The sequence below is a fragment of the Nanorana parkeri genome, unplaced genomic scaffold (assembly GCF_000935625.1).
Source record: "Nanorana parkeri isolate BGI_ZX_2015 unplaced genomic scaffold, ASM93562v1 scaffold644, whole genome shotgun sequence".
Taxonomy (NCBI): domain Eukaryota; kingdom Metazoa; phylum Chordata; class Amphibia; order Anura; family Dicroglossidae; genus Nanorana; species Nanorana parkeri.
In genome coordinates this window covers 425,488-443,324 of record NW_017306912.1, presented here as the reverse complement: position 1 = coordinate 443,324, position 17,837 = coordinate 425,488, and the positions used below count along the sequence as shown (strand labels likewise).

Genomic DNA, 17,837 nt, shown 5'->3' with positions numbered 1-17,837 from the left:
AAGGCCCCCCCCCCCCCCACAGTGCTAAAGTAAGGACTTACCTTAAATGATGCCTCCTTAATCCGATCTTCTTTCCTGTAGTTTTTAGCTGTCCCTCCAGCGCCGACTCCTCTGTCCTCCTCTTCGCTCATGTCCCACGGAGTCTGTGCGGGTGCACGCTGCTCCATAGACTTACCTTGTGTCTATCGTCTTCTCCCGGCCGAACATCTGAACTGCGCATGCGCCCGCCCCAAGATCCTTTGCGGCTGCCCCGAGAAATTTTCCGATGTTCGGACGGGAGAGCGCGCGGCGGAGACACAGGTTTTTTTTTAATCGTTTTGCATATATCTACTGCTTGCTAGCACTAGATATATGCAAAAACAAATGAGGGTTTAATAACCCTTCAAGCTGACGATACACTATGCAAATTTTGGCTGATTCTTGATGAACCGGCTGAAATTCGCACAGTGGGTGCCACTGTCTGCACCCTTTTGTCTGGCATCCCTCTGTCACTGTTCGGAGGAGCTATTCGGAATATCTTCAAATGAACAGAACGGGCAGCCAGTCAGCAATGAGTTCAATGAAGACAGAGGGAGATTTCTTGATCTAGACTCGCAAGCGTTGATGGAGGAGTCTACTATTTTCTTCCGCCCGCAGGTTGAGCGAAGAAAATATTAGCCTATGGCCAGCTTTACTGCCTTTATTACTATCATGAAAGCTCTCATCCTTGCGGCAGTGTTTTTTTCCTGACTTGGACATTGTCAAATCCCTACACATGGAGGACCATTTTTGAACTGTGTAAATGTTGGAATTCTATGCAAACAGTGTGTCTAACCATTGATCGTGCTTTCTTTATTATGTTTTACATTAGGGATGTCCTGATACCAATACTAGTATCGGTATCAAGGCCAATGCAGGGCATTTTCAGGAGTACTTGTGAAAATGTCCTGATACTAAAGGCTGATACCAGCCCTTTAAATTTGTAAATCAGATCAGACTGCTGGTGACTGGCAGTAGCTGTCATTGACACTGCTTGCCGGGTCCCACATCTCCTCCTCCTCCTTCCCGGCGCAGGAACAGCTCGAGGCAGCCTCAGAGCTGGCATAAGACTGGAACACACCCTGTTTTACTCACCACCTATCGGTTCAGCCCACCACCTATCCGTTCAGCCCAGCACCTGCCCAGGAGAGACCTTGACACAGCCCTGGGTGGGGGGGAATTATGCCTTTAATGTCACTTTAAATTTGTGGAATCTTTTGATCTCCTTGGCCTGAATCTGACTGGTTATTGTAATGGCCATGTTATCATTATTTATTGTACTTCACAATAGAGTGCATACATGAAATTTAATTCCCAAATCCCCCACTCACTTCTAAATAGCATATGTATTTTTCTATTAGGTTTTGGATATGCATTTTTAATAAACTTTTTGATGTCCAGGTGTCCTTTTTATCACACATTTATTATTTGCATCTTCATGGACTACTTATGTACAGGTTTTTATTTATTTTTGTCTGACTGGATTTATATGTCCTTGCAGTCTCATTTGCATTTTTCATTTCTACTCTTGTATTTTCCCACAGCTTCTCATTTCTTTTACTTGTACTTAATGATAGGATTTCTTCTGAGCAGAATCCGACACATTGAGCCACCCAGTGAGAAATTCACACACAATTATGATGATAATAGTGGCATAATATCACATTATTATATTAAGTCTATCTAATGTTAGCTTAGTTATGCATTTTGTTCTGGCTCTACATCATCCACGCTAAAGCTGGTTAGAGGTGTGGCCCTCCCGGTTTTCCTGCACAAGTACTAACAAGCTTATTATGGCTCACCTCATGCAAAGTGTAGATGGAAAACAGAACACTGGCTTATTAATAAACTGTGTTCAATCATCTTTGTATATTAAGGCTTAGTGTATGGCACATTAGAAGTTTACTTTGGGATTTGGAATACTTCCTAAAACAGACCCAGAGTACCAATCACCTACTGTATGTAAAAACATGTACTGATCATTTTCCCCAAAAAAACTTTTGCATGAGTTAAACAATTAAAGGGACACTAAACTCAGGATTTAATTCTTAAAAATGCATTCAAGTACCTTAACTGTTCACAAAAATGTATCTTATTTGTGTATCACTTAGCAGGGATAGCAAACCTCCGGCCCTCCAGCTGTGGTGAAACTACAAATCCCATGATGCATCTCTCTGCAGGAGTCGTGGCTGTGAAAGTCTTGCAATGCCTGATGGGATTTGTAGTTCCACCACAGTTGGAGGGCCGGAGGTTTAATACCCCTGTTCTAGAGGGTGGCTACTTTTGGTCACTGTGTGTGTTGTAAAGTAGACACCACCATTACACGATCACTCCTTTGATGGAATACAATCTCGTGTTTCGTTTACTAGTTTATATTGAGATTATAGTCCATTACGGGAGTGAGCTTGGAGCGGTAGCTACTTTACAACACACACACACACAGGGACCATGGGGACCAAAAATAGCCACCCTGCAGAAGAAAGGACAGTGTCGGCACCAATTCAGAGATAATTTTAGGATCTACAGCCGAGTGATACACAAATAATGCTTTTGCTCATGTCTTATCAATATCTTATCAATATCTTTTTGTAAGTAAGATCTCCAGACCTGGACACAGTCATGTAAATGAGGTCTAACTAAAGCTCTGTATTGGAAAATCAGGACCCCCTACTGGTCATCCCTTTTACTGATGCACACAGAATTCTATCGACTTTTCCAGCTGCCAGACCGCAGTATGGGCTTATTTCTCCTAAATGCATTTCTTGGGGAAGGTATAAAGTATGTTGGGCAAGTTTGGGAGATGCTGCAGCAAAGAAAGGAAACTCATTTGTGAAGAAGCTTTTTATGTTTTCATAGTTTACGGTTATGCTGGCTTTAAAACTGGTAACAGAAGATTTCCTTTGGCTTCTAAGCAACCAGTCAAAACTATTGTAAAATTAGATCAAACCAACCACAATGTCATTTGGTAGACATTTGCAAACTCCTTTTATACCTAATTAGATTGGTTTATTGGTCTACAGCAATTTGACCACAGTGTAAACCATTGATGTCAGTTTGCTGTACACCAGTCATGTTTTATAAAAGTGGCTGCATCTATAGCTATCAGAACAGCTATTCACATCTTCTGACACCAGGCACATCATGAAATCTTGCGTATAGTTTTAAGCATCTTATGTATACGGTTTGTTTTTTGTTTTTTTGAGCATTGGTGCTTATAAAATAAACCATAACTAGCTTGCCTTTCTTTGTAGTAGGAAGACTGATGCACAAAAAAAACCACAAAGTAAAAGTAGGCATGACCTACTTCACATGTCTTGTTTGTGTAATGCTTCAGGAAAGCGTAACTGCAAAGTTTATGTTTGAATCAAGCATAGGGGATTTTTTTTTTAAAGCAAAAACATTGTGGCTTCTGTGCTTTGTATGATGAATATTTCAGGAGCTCCGGTACCAAAACCATTTTAAAAGTGGGCAGTTTTGCTTGCAGAGGATGTGCCATTTAGAAGTTTAGATCCATTTTGTCTTCATATGTTAGTACGTCTGTTCTAAATCTGTACCACAACCATGTTAAAGGTGCACAGTTTCACTTTTAAATGATGTGCCATCTAGAAGTTTAGATCCATCTTGTCTTCATCTGTTAGTTCATCTGTTAAGCTGTGTGGACCCCGGTGTCTTGATCTGCATTTGCTTGCTTTGATGAATGACAATACAAAGATCCACAAGACTGAAGTCGCCACAACCCAAGGGGATCTAATGCATGGGGTCATGTAACCCCCAGTGACTGAATGGACTGTGGAGTAATGGAACAACACAGGGTAGGGAAAATGAATAGCACATGCATGAATGTTTGTCTCGCTCTTTCTGCAGTGTTGCCCTTATAGCTCGGTATAAAAGGGGTCTTACAGGACCCATGTGCCATTGTTTCATGTTTGAAATCAGTTCTGCTGAATTACATATTGTGCACCAGGTCAGTTTTAGGAAGTCGTGTGATTTGTTTCGGAAAAATTCACCTTTCCGACAAATTTTCGTTATTCGGAGATTCGGATGTATCCGAGCCTCCGAATAACAGAAATGATGAATGAAAATGAATCCGAATTTTTCATAAACTAAATTAACGTTAGTCCTGTATGAACGTTTGTGGAGGCATTTTCGTTGCAGAAAAGTGACATTAAAAATCCGAATCAAAACGAAACTAAACACATTTTTTTTTGCTGGTGCACATGTCTAGTTTTAGGGCCTGTTCACACGATGTCCGTTTTCTGTGGTGACCTGATCCGTACGCTCCTGCACTAAAAATGCATCCCAATGTATCCCTATGTGTTTTATGGGCTACAGTTCTCACGTGCGCAGTCCGTTCAGGTTACGACAGAAAAATACTGCATGTCACATTTTGTACGGCCAGGAAACGGTCCGAAAACGCGTCAAACGCACTGCAATGCATCTAACATACTTTCCTCACTCTAGCAAAAAAAAAAAAAAAATTTTTTAAACTGGAACGCATCAAAAACGCGGCAAAAACACATAGCACCGTGTCTGCAGATCCGCACCTGATCAGGACCTGAAACTCATGTGAACAGGTCCTTAGGGACAACACGCTGGCAACACTTGTGCAAAAATTCTGTAATTATATGTTGTTCATCACAGTAAATCTGCCACTTTTAAGGCAAGGTTACACTGTTGCTGGGCAGACCATGCATTTATTCCTGTTGCTTTGTAAATACATCCTGGCATTGCTGTGTAATAAAAGAAAAATCAGTAAATGTATCACTTGTATTAAATCTTCTATTAAAAAATTCTGCCCAGACAATCATGTAGCAGCTACATAGAGGCAAAGCTGGGAGAAATGCAGCTATTTAGTCAACATGGCAGTGCACCAAGGCAATTTACAATTTTTTCATAGTATTATTATTGCAGAAGTATTTAGTAAACATGTGTAACTTTGTCAAATTATTGCAGTTTGTACGAACGTTTCTTGTTAGGTGACATTAACTGTACATGTGTACTACTCCCTCTACATTTTTTATAATCTAATATGTAGAAATATTTGCTGAGTACTTAATTTAGGTTGTAAAGTAATTTGTGTGCTGTCCCATATATAGATGAACCAAATTACAGGAGCTGGACACAAGCTGTTTGGCGGGGCAAACCCCCTGCAGCAGGAAGCCTTTTGTTCTAAGAGCAATAACTTCTGCAAGGCCAGGGCTTGGATTGATTAGTGGAAGCACGTGGGTGGATGGTATGGCAAGAGAATTCAGCTGAATAAACCACTTGAACAGTGACCTGCATGTGCACATCACCCTTTTCCTCCATTTGCCCTAAGGAAAAGGAGTTGCTTGAACTTAGTGATAATGCATCTTTGGCATGTCTTAACAGAGCAGACGTTCCCAGTGAGTAAAACATTTCCGCTGTGAACTCCTTCACAAAGTGATTCATCACAGGCCCATATTTTACACAATTCTTGGCTTTCCTCACATCTTCCAGTTAAACATTCATGTCGACTTGTCAGCAAAATGTACAAAGACGTCATTGCTAGATATTGAAAGATATTGGTGTTGATCATTAAAGATCGTTTTTAAAAAATGAAAAGGATTTAGTAAAATAAAGGGCTGGTCCTGATGTAGTTCTCATCTGGACTTAAATGACAAAGTTATTAAATTAAACCGCTTGTTACTGTAACCTATTCAATTTAATAATTAGCTATTTAGTAATAGCCATAAACCCCCCCTCCCCCCCCCGCCCCCTTTTATTCTGTTTTGCATTTTTTTTTATGTTTCAAGGGGCAGTACTGGCTTTGATTGTTTAAATTAAGCAATGCTCATTAACGTGCGTGCATTTAGTGTTTGTTCAAACCATGTCCGGATCACGTCCAGACCAGAATAGTATGTTCCTGGACCAAAAAAGCAGCCCAATGTATCCCTATGGTATTTCTAGGCTCTGTTCACACCAGCACAGTGCGTTCCAGACCAGACACAAAAAAAATACTGCTTGTCTCGTTTTCTCTGGTCTGGAATGCATTGCATGGAAAATGCATACAAAATGCTTACAAACACACTGGACCGCACCTGTAAGCCCATTTAAAGCAAAAAAAAAATAAACGCTCCGAACGTGGTAAAATCACGGCAAAATGCAGTGCGCCGTGTTCCGGAAAATGGTGTGGACCTGGCCTTAACTCACCACACTGGACCTACCTGAAGTAAATGGGCCATTATGACTGTAGCTCTGTTTGGCACAGCTGAAGTTTTCATTAAACTTCACAGAAACTAGGTAACTATTACATGTTCAAGTCCCCACATGTTTTGCTTGTTTTAATTCCACTCAGCCACACCTTGCTTCTTGCCATTTCCTGTAGACTGTGAGCAGTGCCCTCTTTACCCCATTGCTTGACTTATGTTGCCCACAGCCTGTTCAACTTCATAAGTGTTCATTGCAACTGTCCTTGTCACAATCTATGAGCACCAGATGCATGCAGCAAATGTAACAATGCATACGTGACATAAATATTCCCATTTTTCACAGACAAGGGCCCCGCATAATGAATAACCTCCAAAATTTGCATGATTGGTACTTTGTCCCTTAATGAATGACAATGAATATTATAGCAGAATTGGGCCAGTGTATAGCCAGCCTATAAAGGGGACATCTTACAAACTGTATGCCATAGTGCTCAATGTACATATTAGAATAGTGAGCACACATTGAGCATCAACTTAGGAATAATGAACAAATGTAAAGTTTTTACTTCTGAAGACAGTATTTTAATGGAACAGAACAGCAGTTGACCATTTCATTGTGCCTAAAGTGCCAACTTTAAATACATTCACAATGCAGTTCACTACGGAGTAGAATAGATTTACATATACAGTGTTTATAAAGAGCATTTGACATGTAAAAATGCAATTCTCATATTCAGTAATATACTAAATGAATTTGCCTTCTATAAGAAGGATCTTGTTACTACAACTCCTTTAGTCCCAATTCTGCAGACAGAGCTCAGCTGCCTTGCAAATCATTTAACAACTATGGGGGTAATTTATCAAAACTGGAGCAGACAAAATGTGGAGCAGCTGCCCAGGGCAACCAATCAGCCTCTTTGTTCAGTTGAAAATGAAAGAGAGACGCTGATTGGTTACCATGCACAGCTGCTCCAAATTTAGTCTGCTCCAGTTTTGATAAATTCCCCTCAATGAATGTAAGTCTTTATATTATATGCAAATAGCAGCCATTCATGAAAATACTGAAACCTGCCAACAACTAAATGGATGCAAAATTATTTTTCCCCCCTAAATTTGTGAGGTGAAAGCAGCTCAACCATTCCCCCTATGTATGCAATGATAGCGTTTTCAACATAAGACTATGGTGGACTTGACCTGATTGCAGGCCAAGGCTCTATCCATATTTGAAATGAACAATATCTATGCCAGAGTGACCTGCAGTAGTTCTATTTTAGGGAAATAATCTACTGTTTAAAATGTCAAATTGTAAATCCATATAAAGACAATCCAGACCTCCAGTGAATGGTAACGAGGACATGGACTGACATTTTATGTATGGTGTGTTTTTAGTTAGCTTTTCCTTTTTAAACCAGAAAGGATTCACTTTTTTTGCACTGTGTGTGAGTGTGCTGATATTTCCATCCCCCAACAGATGCCGTGTAAGTGACATACATCACAAAATGCTGGCCCCTGTAACCTCTCTACAGCCATCTTGTGCAAATTTTCCAAAGACTTCCTAACCCTAATTTAGGCCTTTGCCATAATCTCCCCAAACAGATATGGCACGTGACGGTACAGTTTCAGCATAAACAGTATTTAGCTTGTTAGTGCCTAAAGCCACTTACATACTGTAGCAATCCAGCTGCACATACAGGTTTTTGAATCCAAGGAGTGCAGCTGCCTTTTATCATATGGTAGACTCGTTCTCAAATATTTTTGCTTTCAAAGACTGTAAGTTATGCTGAATAAAATTGTCTGATCCAATGGTTTCAGAGAATCGCGAATCCTTCCTCATGGGACGGTTCCTCTTCTTGATGGAATTTTGAATGGTCTCTGATGTAAAATAGTAAATAATGGGGTCAAAGCAGCAGTTTGATACTGCTATGCAGAGTGTAATGGGGTACATAGTCCTAACTGCTGCCTGCACAGAGCAGTTACTAAAAGCCTGAGTTCTCATAAGCGAGTAAAGCACCAAATTAACATTATAGGGGATAAAACAGAAGCAATAGATTGCCAGATGGACAACGATCATCAGAAGCACCTTCTTTTTGTTGAGTTTGCTCCTGCTTAATGTCACTGGCTTCTTCAGGGTCTTTAAAACCATTGTTGAACAGAACACATTGAGTATGAGGGGGATGAAGAACCCTACTATTTCAATGAAAATGACGATCTTCGACAGATAGGTTTTCCAGGTATCGTCAGAGAAGTTCTCAAAGCAAGTCTCTGAAGAGCTGTTATTCTTTGAGTTTGTTGAGCGAAAAAAGCTTGCAGGGACACTGCCCGTGAGCACAATGAGCCAAACAACCCCACACGTAATTTTTGCTTTCTTTTTTGTCCTGATGGTCTTTGACCGAAATGGATGTACAATTGCTAGAAAGCGGTCCACACTGATGCAAGTGAGAAACAAGATACTTCCATACATATTTGTATAGAAAAGAGTCACTGATATCTTGCACAGCGTATCTCCAAAGGGCCAGTTCCTTGCCGCAAAGTAGAAAATCCGAAAAGGCAGTGTAAACACAAAGAGGAGGTCAGAAATGGCTAAGTTGATCATGTACGTTGTGGTTTCATTCCTCACTTTTAAGGTGCAGATGAAGATGTACAAAGCAACACAGTTTGCAATCAAGCCAAGCACAAACACCATGCTAAATATACATCCATACAGGATGTACTTAAATTCATCATACACTGGGCAGTGTGTTGTATTGTTTACCATCTTCAATGGTAGTCCAGGCACGCCAGGCAGTTTGTGCTGGTCCTTTGTTGAGCTATACGTTTAACGGTCACCGATCATTGGCTGTGCACGTGTGGCCAGCTTGGAGCTTCCCCTTGCAGTTATCCAGTGGTGTGAGGTCCAGCAAGAACTATCCCAATCCAGCACTGGGTATCAGTTGGGAGATTTTTCAGTGTGTTCGTTTCCACAAGGCTCTCTACAATCCACTTGCAAATTTTCAGTCCTTAACATCTCCACAATTTGCGTTTATGACTTCCTTCAAATTCTTTGATCCAGAAATACTTGTTACCTTTACAGCTGTGCACCTTTTATTCCTGGTGGTAGAAGGTTAGGCAAGGGAAACATGCTGCAGTATCAAAGAGCAATGCAGGATCATCTGCCGAGTAAGAGAGAGGTGTATTTTCAGTCTTGCTGTGCTTCTGCTGGAAGTGCAAACTTCAGAGGAGGAAGCTCTCTTCTCTCTCTCTCTCACGCTGCTGTTCATCAAAGTTTCCAGTAAAAATGTGAGCCTGTGTAGCACACACGGCAGAGTTTTAAGCAGCAACAAGTTCCACAGCTGGGTGTGATGTGTATTGCTTGTGGTGGCTTCTGCTTCTCTGAGCGCTCTCACACAAAAGCTTGAATAACACAGGAAGAGGCCGGCCCTAAACAAAGGCTAGACTCTGCCCAGATTGTTTGCTTGTGTTGCCTACTGTGTGATAAAACGTCCTCTAGGACTATACCTGAGAGAATTTCAAATGATCAGGCAGGGATATCTCTCAGCAATCACTTAACTCTTGCTGTGCCATACTGTTCAGGCAGTCTGTTTAGAATGTGTGACTTGTCCATGCCATACTAACCCAGCCTGTTCTAACTTCAGGAACAACATTTCATAGAATTTATATATACAGTATTTTTTGCTTTTTGTTGTTGTTTGCAATTGGAGTATCTGAGGCCAATTTTTTGGATGGCGTAGGGAGGGATTATAGCTTCTGTCAGGTTTTTTTTGCTTGGCAATGGTAAATATACAACAAGCAGCCACCCATTTTGAGTTCTTTTTGAATATTGTTGTTTCTGTATTGCGGAGATTCACATGCTCTTTCTCGCAAAATTCTAAGGCTCCATTCACACCTAGGCGTCCTGTTGCTCAAAGCTAAAGCAAAACAAACGACAAACGCACTCAACAATTTGTTACCAGTTATACAGTAAGGTGCACACGAAATGGGCTTTGAACAGTAGAACAGTAGAAAGGCATCATGGCACACTCACAAACCAGCATGTAAAACAACTTGTCTCACCACTAAGGACAATGACAGAGGTTTGGATACACGTCTTCTGCAAAGGATGTGTAAGCCGCACTGCCGCGCCAAGGCACCTCTTATAGTGCGGTCCTAACTCTAAACTATGAGAGTCTCCATCTTGGAGCACATGGGGCAGAAGATATCAAATTGGGTGCAGGCCTGCCAGGAGGACGCCCCACCTCCTTAAAGGTACAGAAACACACACATCCTTTGCAGAAGACGTGTATCCAAACCTCAACCCCATGCGTCGCTGCACCAAATCGGTAAAGCAAAACAAACGACAAACGCACTCAACAATTTGTTACCAGTTATACAGTAAGGTGCACACGAAATGGGCTTTGAACAGTAGAACAGTAGAAAGGCATCATGGCACACTCACAAACTAGCATGTAAAACAACTTGTCTCACCACTAAGGACAATGACAGAGGTTTGGATACACGTCTTCTGCAAAGGATGTGTAAGCCGCACTGCCGCGCCAAGGCACCTCTTATAGTGCGGTCCTAACTCTAAACTATGAGAGTCTCCATCTTGGAGCACATGGGGCAGAAGATATCAAATTGGGTGCAGGCTTGTCAGGAGGACGCCCCACCTCCTTAAAGGTACAGAAACACACAAGGGATCCCGCACATCCCATTGGCAGCTGAGAAACCCCATGCGTCGCTGCACCAAATCGGTAAAGCAAAACAAACGACAAACGCACTCAACAATTTGTTACCAGTTATACAGTAAGGTGCACACGAAATGGGCTTTGAACAGTAGAACAGTAGAAAGGCATCATGGCACACTCACAAACTAGCATGTAAAACAACTTGTCTCACCACTAAGGACAATGACAGAGGTTTGGATACACGTCTTCTGCAAAGGATGTGTAAGCCGCACTGCCGCGCCAAGGCACCTCTTATAGTGCGGTCCTAACTCTAAACTATGAGAGTCTCCATCTTGGAGCACATGGGGCAGAAGATATCAAATTGGGTGCAGGCTTGTCAGGAGGACGCCCCACCTCCTTAAAGGTACAGAAACACACAAGGGATCCCGCACATCCCATTGGCAGCTGAGAAACCCCATGCGTCGCTGCACCAAATCGGTAAAGCAAAACAAACGACAAACGCACTCAACAATTTGTTACCAGTTATACAGTAAGGTGCACACGAAATGGGCTTTGAACAGTAGAACAGTAGAAAGGCATCATGGCACACTCACAAACTAGCATGTAAAACAACTTGTCTCACCACTAAGGACAATGACAGAGGTTTGGATACACGTCTTCTGCAAAGGATGTGTAAGCCGCACTGCCGCGCCAAGGCACCTCTTATAGTGCGGTCCTAACTCTAAACTATGAGAGTCTCCATCTTGGAGCACATGGGGCAGAAGATATCAAATTGGGTGCAGGCTTGTCAGGAGGACGCCCCACCTCCTTAAAGGTACAGAAACACACAAGGGATCCCGCACATCCCATTGGCAGCTGAGAAACCCCATGCGTCGCTGCACCAAATCGGTAAAGCAAAACAAACGACAAACGCACTCAACAATTTGTTACCAGTTATACAGTAAGGTGCACACGAAATGGGCTTTGAACAGTAGAACAGTAGAAAGGCATCATGGCACACTCACAAACTAGCATGTAAAACAACTTGTCTCACCACTAAGGACAATGACAGAGGTTTGGATACACGTCTTCTGCAAAGGATGTGTAAGCCGCACTGCCGCGCCAAGGCACCTCTTATAGTGCGGTCCTAACTCTAAACTATGAGAGTCTCCATCTTGGAGCACATGGGGCAGAAGATATCAAATTGGGTGCAGGCTTGTCAGGAGGACGCCCCACCTCCTTAAAGGTACAGAAACACACAAGGGATCCCGCACATCCCATTGGCAGCTGAGAAACCCCATGCGTCGCTGCACCAAATCGGTAAAGCAAAACAAACGACAAACGCACTCAACAATTTGTTACCAGTTATACAGTAAGGTGCACACGAAATGGGCTTTGAACAGTAGAACAGTAGAAAGGCATCATGGCACACTCACAAACTAGCATGTAAAACAACTTGTCTCACCACTAAGGACAATGACAGAGGTTTGGATACACGTCTTCTGCAAAGGATGTGTAAGCCGCACTGCCGCGCCAAGGCACCTCTTATAGTGCGGTCCTAACTCTAAACTATGAGAGTCTCCATCTTGGAGCACATGGGGCAGAAGATATCAAATTGGGTGCAGGCCTGCCAGGAGGACGCCCCACCTCCTTAAAGGTACAGAAACACACACATCCTTTGCAGAAGACGTGTATCCAAACCTCTGTCATTGTCCTTAGTGGTGAGACAAGTTGTTTTACATGCTGGTTTGTGAGTGTGCCATGATGCCTTTCTACTGTTCTACTGTTGCTCAAAGCTAAGCGCGACAAAACGCTTAAGACAAAGTATCTCATTTGCTAGTCATGAGTGCGACAAAACGCTCAAGGCAAGAAATCCTATTCATTTCTATGGCCCCTCTTCACACCTGAGTGTTTTATCGCACAAAGTTTCCCATTGGGGCCCATTCACACCTGAGCTGTTTGATTCAGTGTGACAAACAGCTCAACACTAGGAATCCCATTCATGTCTATGAACCCAGTGCACACGTCAGCGTTTTGTTGCAAGCAGAAATACGCCTGTCGCACAAAATACTACATGAGCTACTTTGGGGGTGATTTTCAATAGAAAACACTTGCAAAATGTGTGTTGTGATCATTTGCTTGCGTATTATGCGTGTTTTGGTCATTGACATGGATGTGCCCAAATCTGCTCACAAATTGCGCGACTTAACATACGCACTCAAAAAAACGCTTAGAAAAAGATGTGTGCCGAGAGTCACTGTTGATTGACGTGCTCCTTCCCCTCTGGACCCCGTGTCATGTTATATGATGTTGAGGGACTTATGGGCATCCCTCACGGTAGGATCACCCAACTGTACTGAAATGTTACCCTTAGGCCCCGTTCACATTGAGTGATTTATCGCGCGGTAATTCCCGCGATATCAGGGCAATTTACCGCGCGATATCGCTCTTCAATGCAAGGCAATGGGGCAAAGTGTCATGCTGTCGCGGGTCGTGCGTCGCTACAGCAGGACCCTTTTTGGAGCGGATTTTGCCGCGATTCCATTCTTTGCAATGCAAGCATTTGCGCGATATCGCGCAAAATGCAAATCGCGCGACAAACGCGCGCTTTGCAAATCGTGCAGTGTGAATGGGGCCTTATTGTGATCCTTTCGCTTCGTCTACTAATGTTTACCCCTTAGATTTATGCAGCACTGTTCCTATTATGATATTTTTAAGAACCCTTATACTAGACCTGCTGGTTATTCATATTATCCTGTTGTGCTCTGCGCAGCACTGAGAATATGTGCTTTTTGTATTACCTGCCATTCGGCTTGCAAGCCTTGGCTTGGTTATCTTTTTTTATTTTTTCGTACAAAAAAAACAAACACAATAAAACCTTTGTGAAAGAAAAAGATGTGTGTAAAACGCATTTAATAGGGGTCACTTAAGTGTCAATCCAACCTGAGGTTTATGGGATGAAAATGCGCTGTAATCTGCCAAAAAGTAGTTTATATACTTTTTCCAGCGACTGGCATTTTTCCGCATGCTCCAAAATGCTCAGGTGTGAACTGTGGCAATAGAAATGAATGGGATTGCTTGTCTTGAGCGTTTTGTCGCACATAGCTTTCAGCGACAAAACGCCTAGGTACAAAGAAGAACTAAGGGTGCCCATACACTGTGCGAATTTCACCCGTTTTTTGAGGAACCGCTGTCGGCACTCTTTTGGCCAGCATCCCTCGATCAAGCGATTGAAAGGAGCTGGCCGGAAAATCTTCGTGCGACCAGAGCTGTCAGCCAATGTCCGGCGGTCGCTGTTAGAATATAATACAAATGGCAGGGTTCCTCCATCGACATACTTGTAGTGTTGATGGAAGAATCTTCTCTGTTTATCTCGAAATTTGCCTTCAGTCACTCACTATAAGGTTTTTTATTGCTGTCTGTCTTCGCCGGGGGAAGATTCACCCTTTCTGTTACGAGACGTGAAAATCAAAAAATTGGAGTTGTCACCTCAACAAGTGTCCCAAATGGAAGATTTTCACTGTCTGAAGGCCGATTCACATCACAATGAAGTGCACTGCAAGGCTCATGTTTTTTTGTGCATTGTGGAGCACAGTTAAAAATGAATGGCTAGATTTTACTGCAGTGCACCGCGACACATATACTTTGAGAGCTCTGCTCTCACTTCTTATGTCTTGAGATGGAGAGTAAAGGAAAATCGCCTCAATGAGACACAGGCAGAGAGAAAAAAAAAACTTGACAGAGGTTTTAATCGCTCCTTGTTGTATTCAAAACTTAAGGAAAAAAGCTTTGACTTTAGGCTACATTGCCACTTGCGTTGTTGTCCTCTATCTGCAGAGGAAATTCTGTCAGGCTAGATGCTGTTTTTATGCTTCTTGATGCTTTAAATTATTATTATACAGGATTTGTATAGCGCTAACAGTTTGCACAGCACTTTACAATATAAGGAAGACATTACATTTACAATACAATTCAAGACAAGATGGTAAGGAGGGCCCTGCTCCAGGGCTTACAATCTAAAAGGGAGGGGCAAGTGATACATGAGGAGGTAGCTGTGTAAATTATGTGTTTACATGCGTTCACATGTATATGCATTTAGAGGCATCTAGTACCAAATCCTAGCCATGTTTACATGCATCTGCATGCGTTTTGGTGCATTTAGATGTTAAAATCAATTGCTGGATGCACCTGAATGAAAATGCAGATAAACTGGCTGCAGATAAAAACATATAGACGCAATGTGCGATTATACCCATTGGAATACATTAGATTGATACATATAGTGTGAATGAAGCCTAACAGTTAGTTTTAGTTAGACCCCAACAGCCAGTCTGCATCTGAAATATCTATGCAGTATGCAGAATCTGTAGTTGAGATGTGTGCACTTGATGAGGAGTAATAATGGGGAGATCACGTCGGTTACCCCTTTATAAAGAAAAAACAAAAAAACACATCTTACTTAGTAAATTTTGCACTTTGTGATGCAACCAATTCAAACATGGCTTCCGACATCTCGCTGTGTATGGTTTGTAGAACTAACAATAGATTGATTTCTTTTTTTAATATTTTGGAAGACATATAAACGGATGATCATTTCCCAGTGAAATAGGACTAGACTTTCTAGTGTCCAATAAAGAAGGTGTTGAGCGTAGAAGAGTACCCAGGAACTGCATAATGGAATCGTAGCTCCTTGTATGTCACTTGTGTGCCTAAATATGTAAAACTTCTGTGAATAAAACCTGTCTGGGTGAAATGTTCGATAAAAATTCCAATGTGAAATAATCCGTAGATCTCTGCTTTAGGCACTATAACATTTCCAGCATGCTGGTTGTTGTAATAATCACTGCCATTTTGTAATTACTAACACATCTTTGCCAAGGATTGTAAATTACTTTACAGTGATGCCCGTTACTGACCATTGCCAGGTTATCACACATTTTCAATATATATATAAAAAAAATTTCTATTAAAGGAGAACTATGAGGCGAGTGATTTTCACTCATCCTCATAGTTCGAGCCGACCTGTGACAATGAAAACTGTCACAGGTCGGCTCAATAGATCGGGAAGTGAGCAAGCGCATTCCGTCGCTCGCTCAGTTCTAGATCATGTCCCTGCAGAGAGCAGTGACTGTCACTCACGGCTCCCTGCAGGGATCCCCCCCCCCAATCCTCCAGTGCTGACTGGCGGAACGGACGGGAGAGGGGCGGGTACAGCTGGCTCTGCCTCTAGATAGGCAGAGCCAGCTGTCAATCACGCAGCTGGGTGGATCTCAACAGTGATGTCGGGATCTGTCCCGGCTCTGGTGGTCTCAGTATACCGCGAGCTGTAGCTCGCGCTATAGTGAGCTTTGGGTGAAGGGAGGACGCTAGTTTATGTCCTCCCTTGACCCTTAGGAGAACTATGGGGAAAAACACTGAACCCATAGTTCTCCTTTAAGAAAATCATATATCATGCCTCAAGTCCCAGAAAAAAAAAGTGACAGCATGTACACATGTTCTGACCATGCTGAATTGGGAATAGAATATATAATTTTTCATGGTATTAATACTTAAGTGCATATCTGTGCAAAATAAAAAGTAAAAAATATATTTAGTACATATCTGCATAACGTGCATTTTTCATGTTTATAAAAAAAAAAGGGACAGAAGAATATCAGTAATTCTGGCTGACATCCATTGAGCTCCTAGCTTTCTGCGTTTCTCTGCTGCTCTAATATTGAAGTGTTGTCAGCTCTGCCTAGATGACCTTTGTAAACTACAGAACACATCCCACTATGTTATGGGGTAGGTGAGATGTTCTGTAGTCCAAAGCAAGAGCAAGCAGCCTAGGGTAACACTGCTGCTCTTCCATAGATACATCACAATGAGAGAGTATTGTCACTCTAGGACAGGAAGCGTGTTATTGACATAATCCCCAAACCAAAATAAAAGGAAACTAATACAGCCAGCACATCTAAGGACTGGGAAGCTGCAACATATTACATTTTTGTTTTCTGGATACACTTTAAAAGTAGTGTGTGTACTGGTATGGGTGTTTTCACTGTAGACTGGGAGAGGTTTTAAAGGGCTTTTTAAGTTAAATACTTTGTGGCCAAGAAAAGGTATCACCTTGACAAGATAAGATCCATGCTGACCTTATGCCCTTCCTGAGCTGCCCTTCTACTTATCACCAGGTCAGAATGCATCTGGGTTGGAGAGGAGGGTAAACATGTGTTGCGGCACTATTTCAAATTCCAGCCTCATCATTTTACACACTGTGTGAATAAGCCGCTGTCTTTTGTGCAAGTGGAACATGCAATTTACTTTTTTTTTTTGCGGTTTCCTTTTTGAGTAGAGAAGAAAGCTTGTTGACAAATATGTTGGCATGTTAGCAAGCACACCTTGTGGTGATTAAAAAACAAAGAAGGAAAAAGTTAATCTACTACTTATATCTCTATTATTTAATGAATGCAGCGCTTTATTTACATTGAGAAAATAATGAGCTAGAAAAAGTGAAGTGAGTCACATAATATCCTATTTATAATGGAAATATTATATATCTGTGTGTATATGTATGTATTTATATTGTAAAGTGCTGCACAAACTGTTGGCGCTATATAAATCCTGTATTATAATAATAATAATAGTGTGTGTGTATGTATATGTGTGTCTCTCTCTCTCTCGATTTAATCAAAGTTAATAAACTTTTTGATCAATTAAAATTCTTTTGATCGAAAATGAAAATACTCGCCTCTCCGCCGGCTTTCGGGAGTCCCTTCGGAGATCCGTTGACATCACGGACATCGACGTCACCAGACTCCTCCCCCCCCCTTCCCCAAGCGGCTCCGTCAGCTAACGAAGGGAAGGGGGGAGGAGTCCGGTGACGTCAATGTCCGTTTCGTCACCTGACTCCTCCCCCCTTCCCTTCGTCAGCCGACGGAGCCACTTGGGCCGGTGAGTTTGCCCAAGAAGCACCGAGCTTCTGTCTTATCTTAAACTTATATATATGCACTATGTGGCTCTCCATTAA

At 42.1% G+C, this 17,837-nt stretch overlaps 2 protein-coding genes across 2 annotated transcripts in view; one reads left to right on the top strand and one right to left on the bottom strand.

Moving 5' to 3' along the window:
- RB1 (RB transcriptional corepressor 1) overlaps positions 1-17,837 on the top strand; it is a 131,055-nt gene that overhangs the window by 65,058 nt on the left and 48,160 nt on the right. The gene's annotated exons all lie outside the window — the stretch shown is intronic.
- Positions 7,745-9,435, bottom strand: LPAR6 (lysophosphatidic acid receptor 6). The gene has a single exon (XM_018563242.1). The coding sequence runs from the start codon at positions 8,941-8,943 to the stop codon at positions 7,915-7,917; it is 1,029 nt and encodes a 342-aa protein (XP_018418744.1). The 5' UTR covers positions 8,944-9,435; the 3' UTR covers positions 7,745-7,914.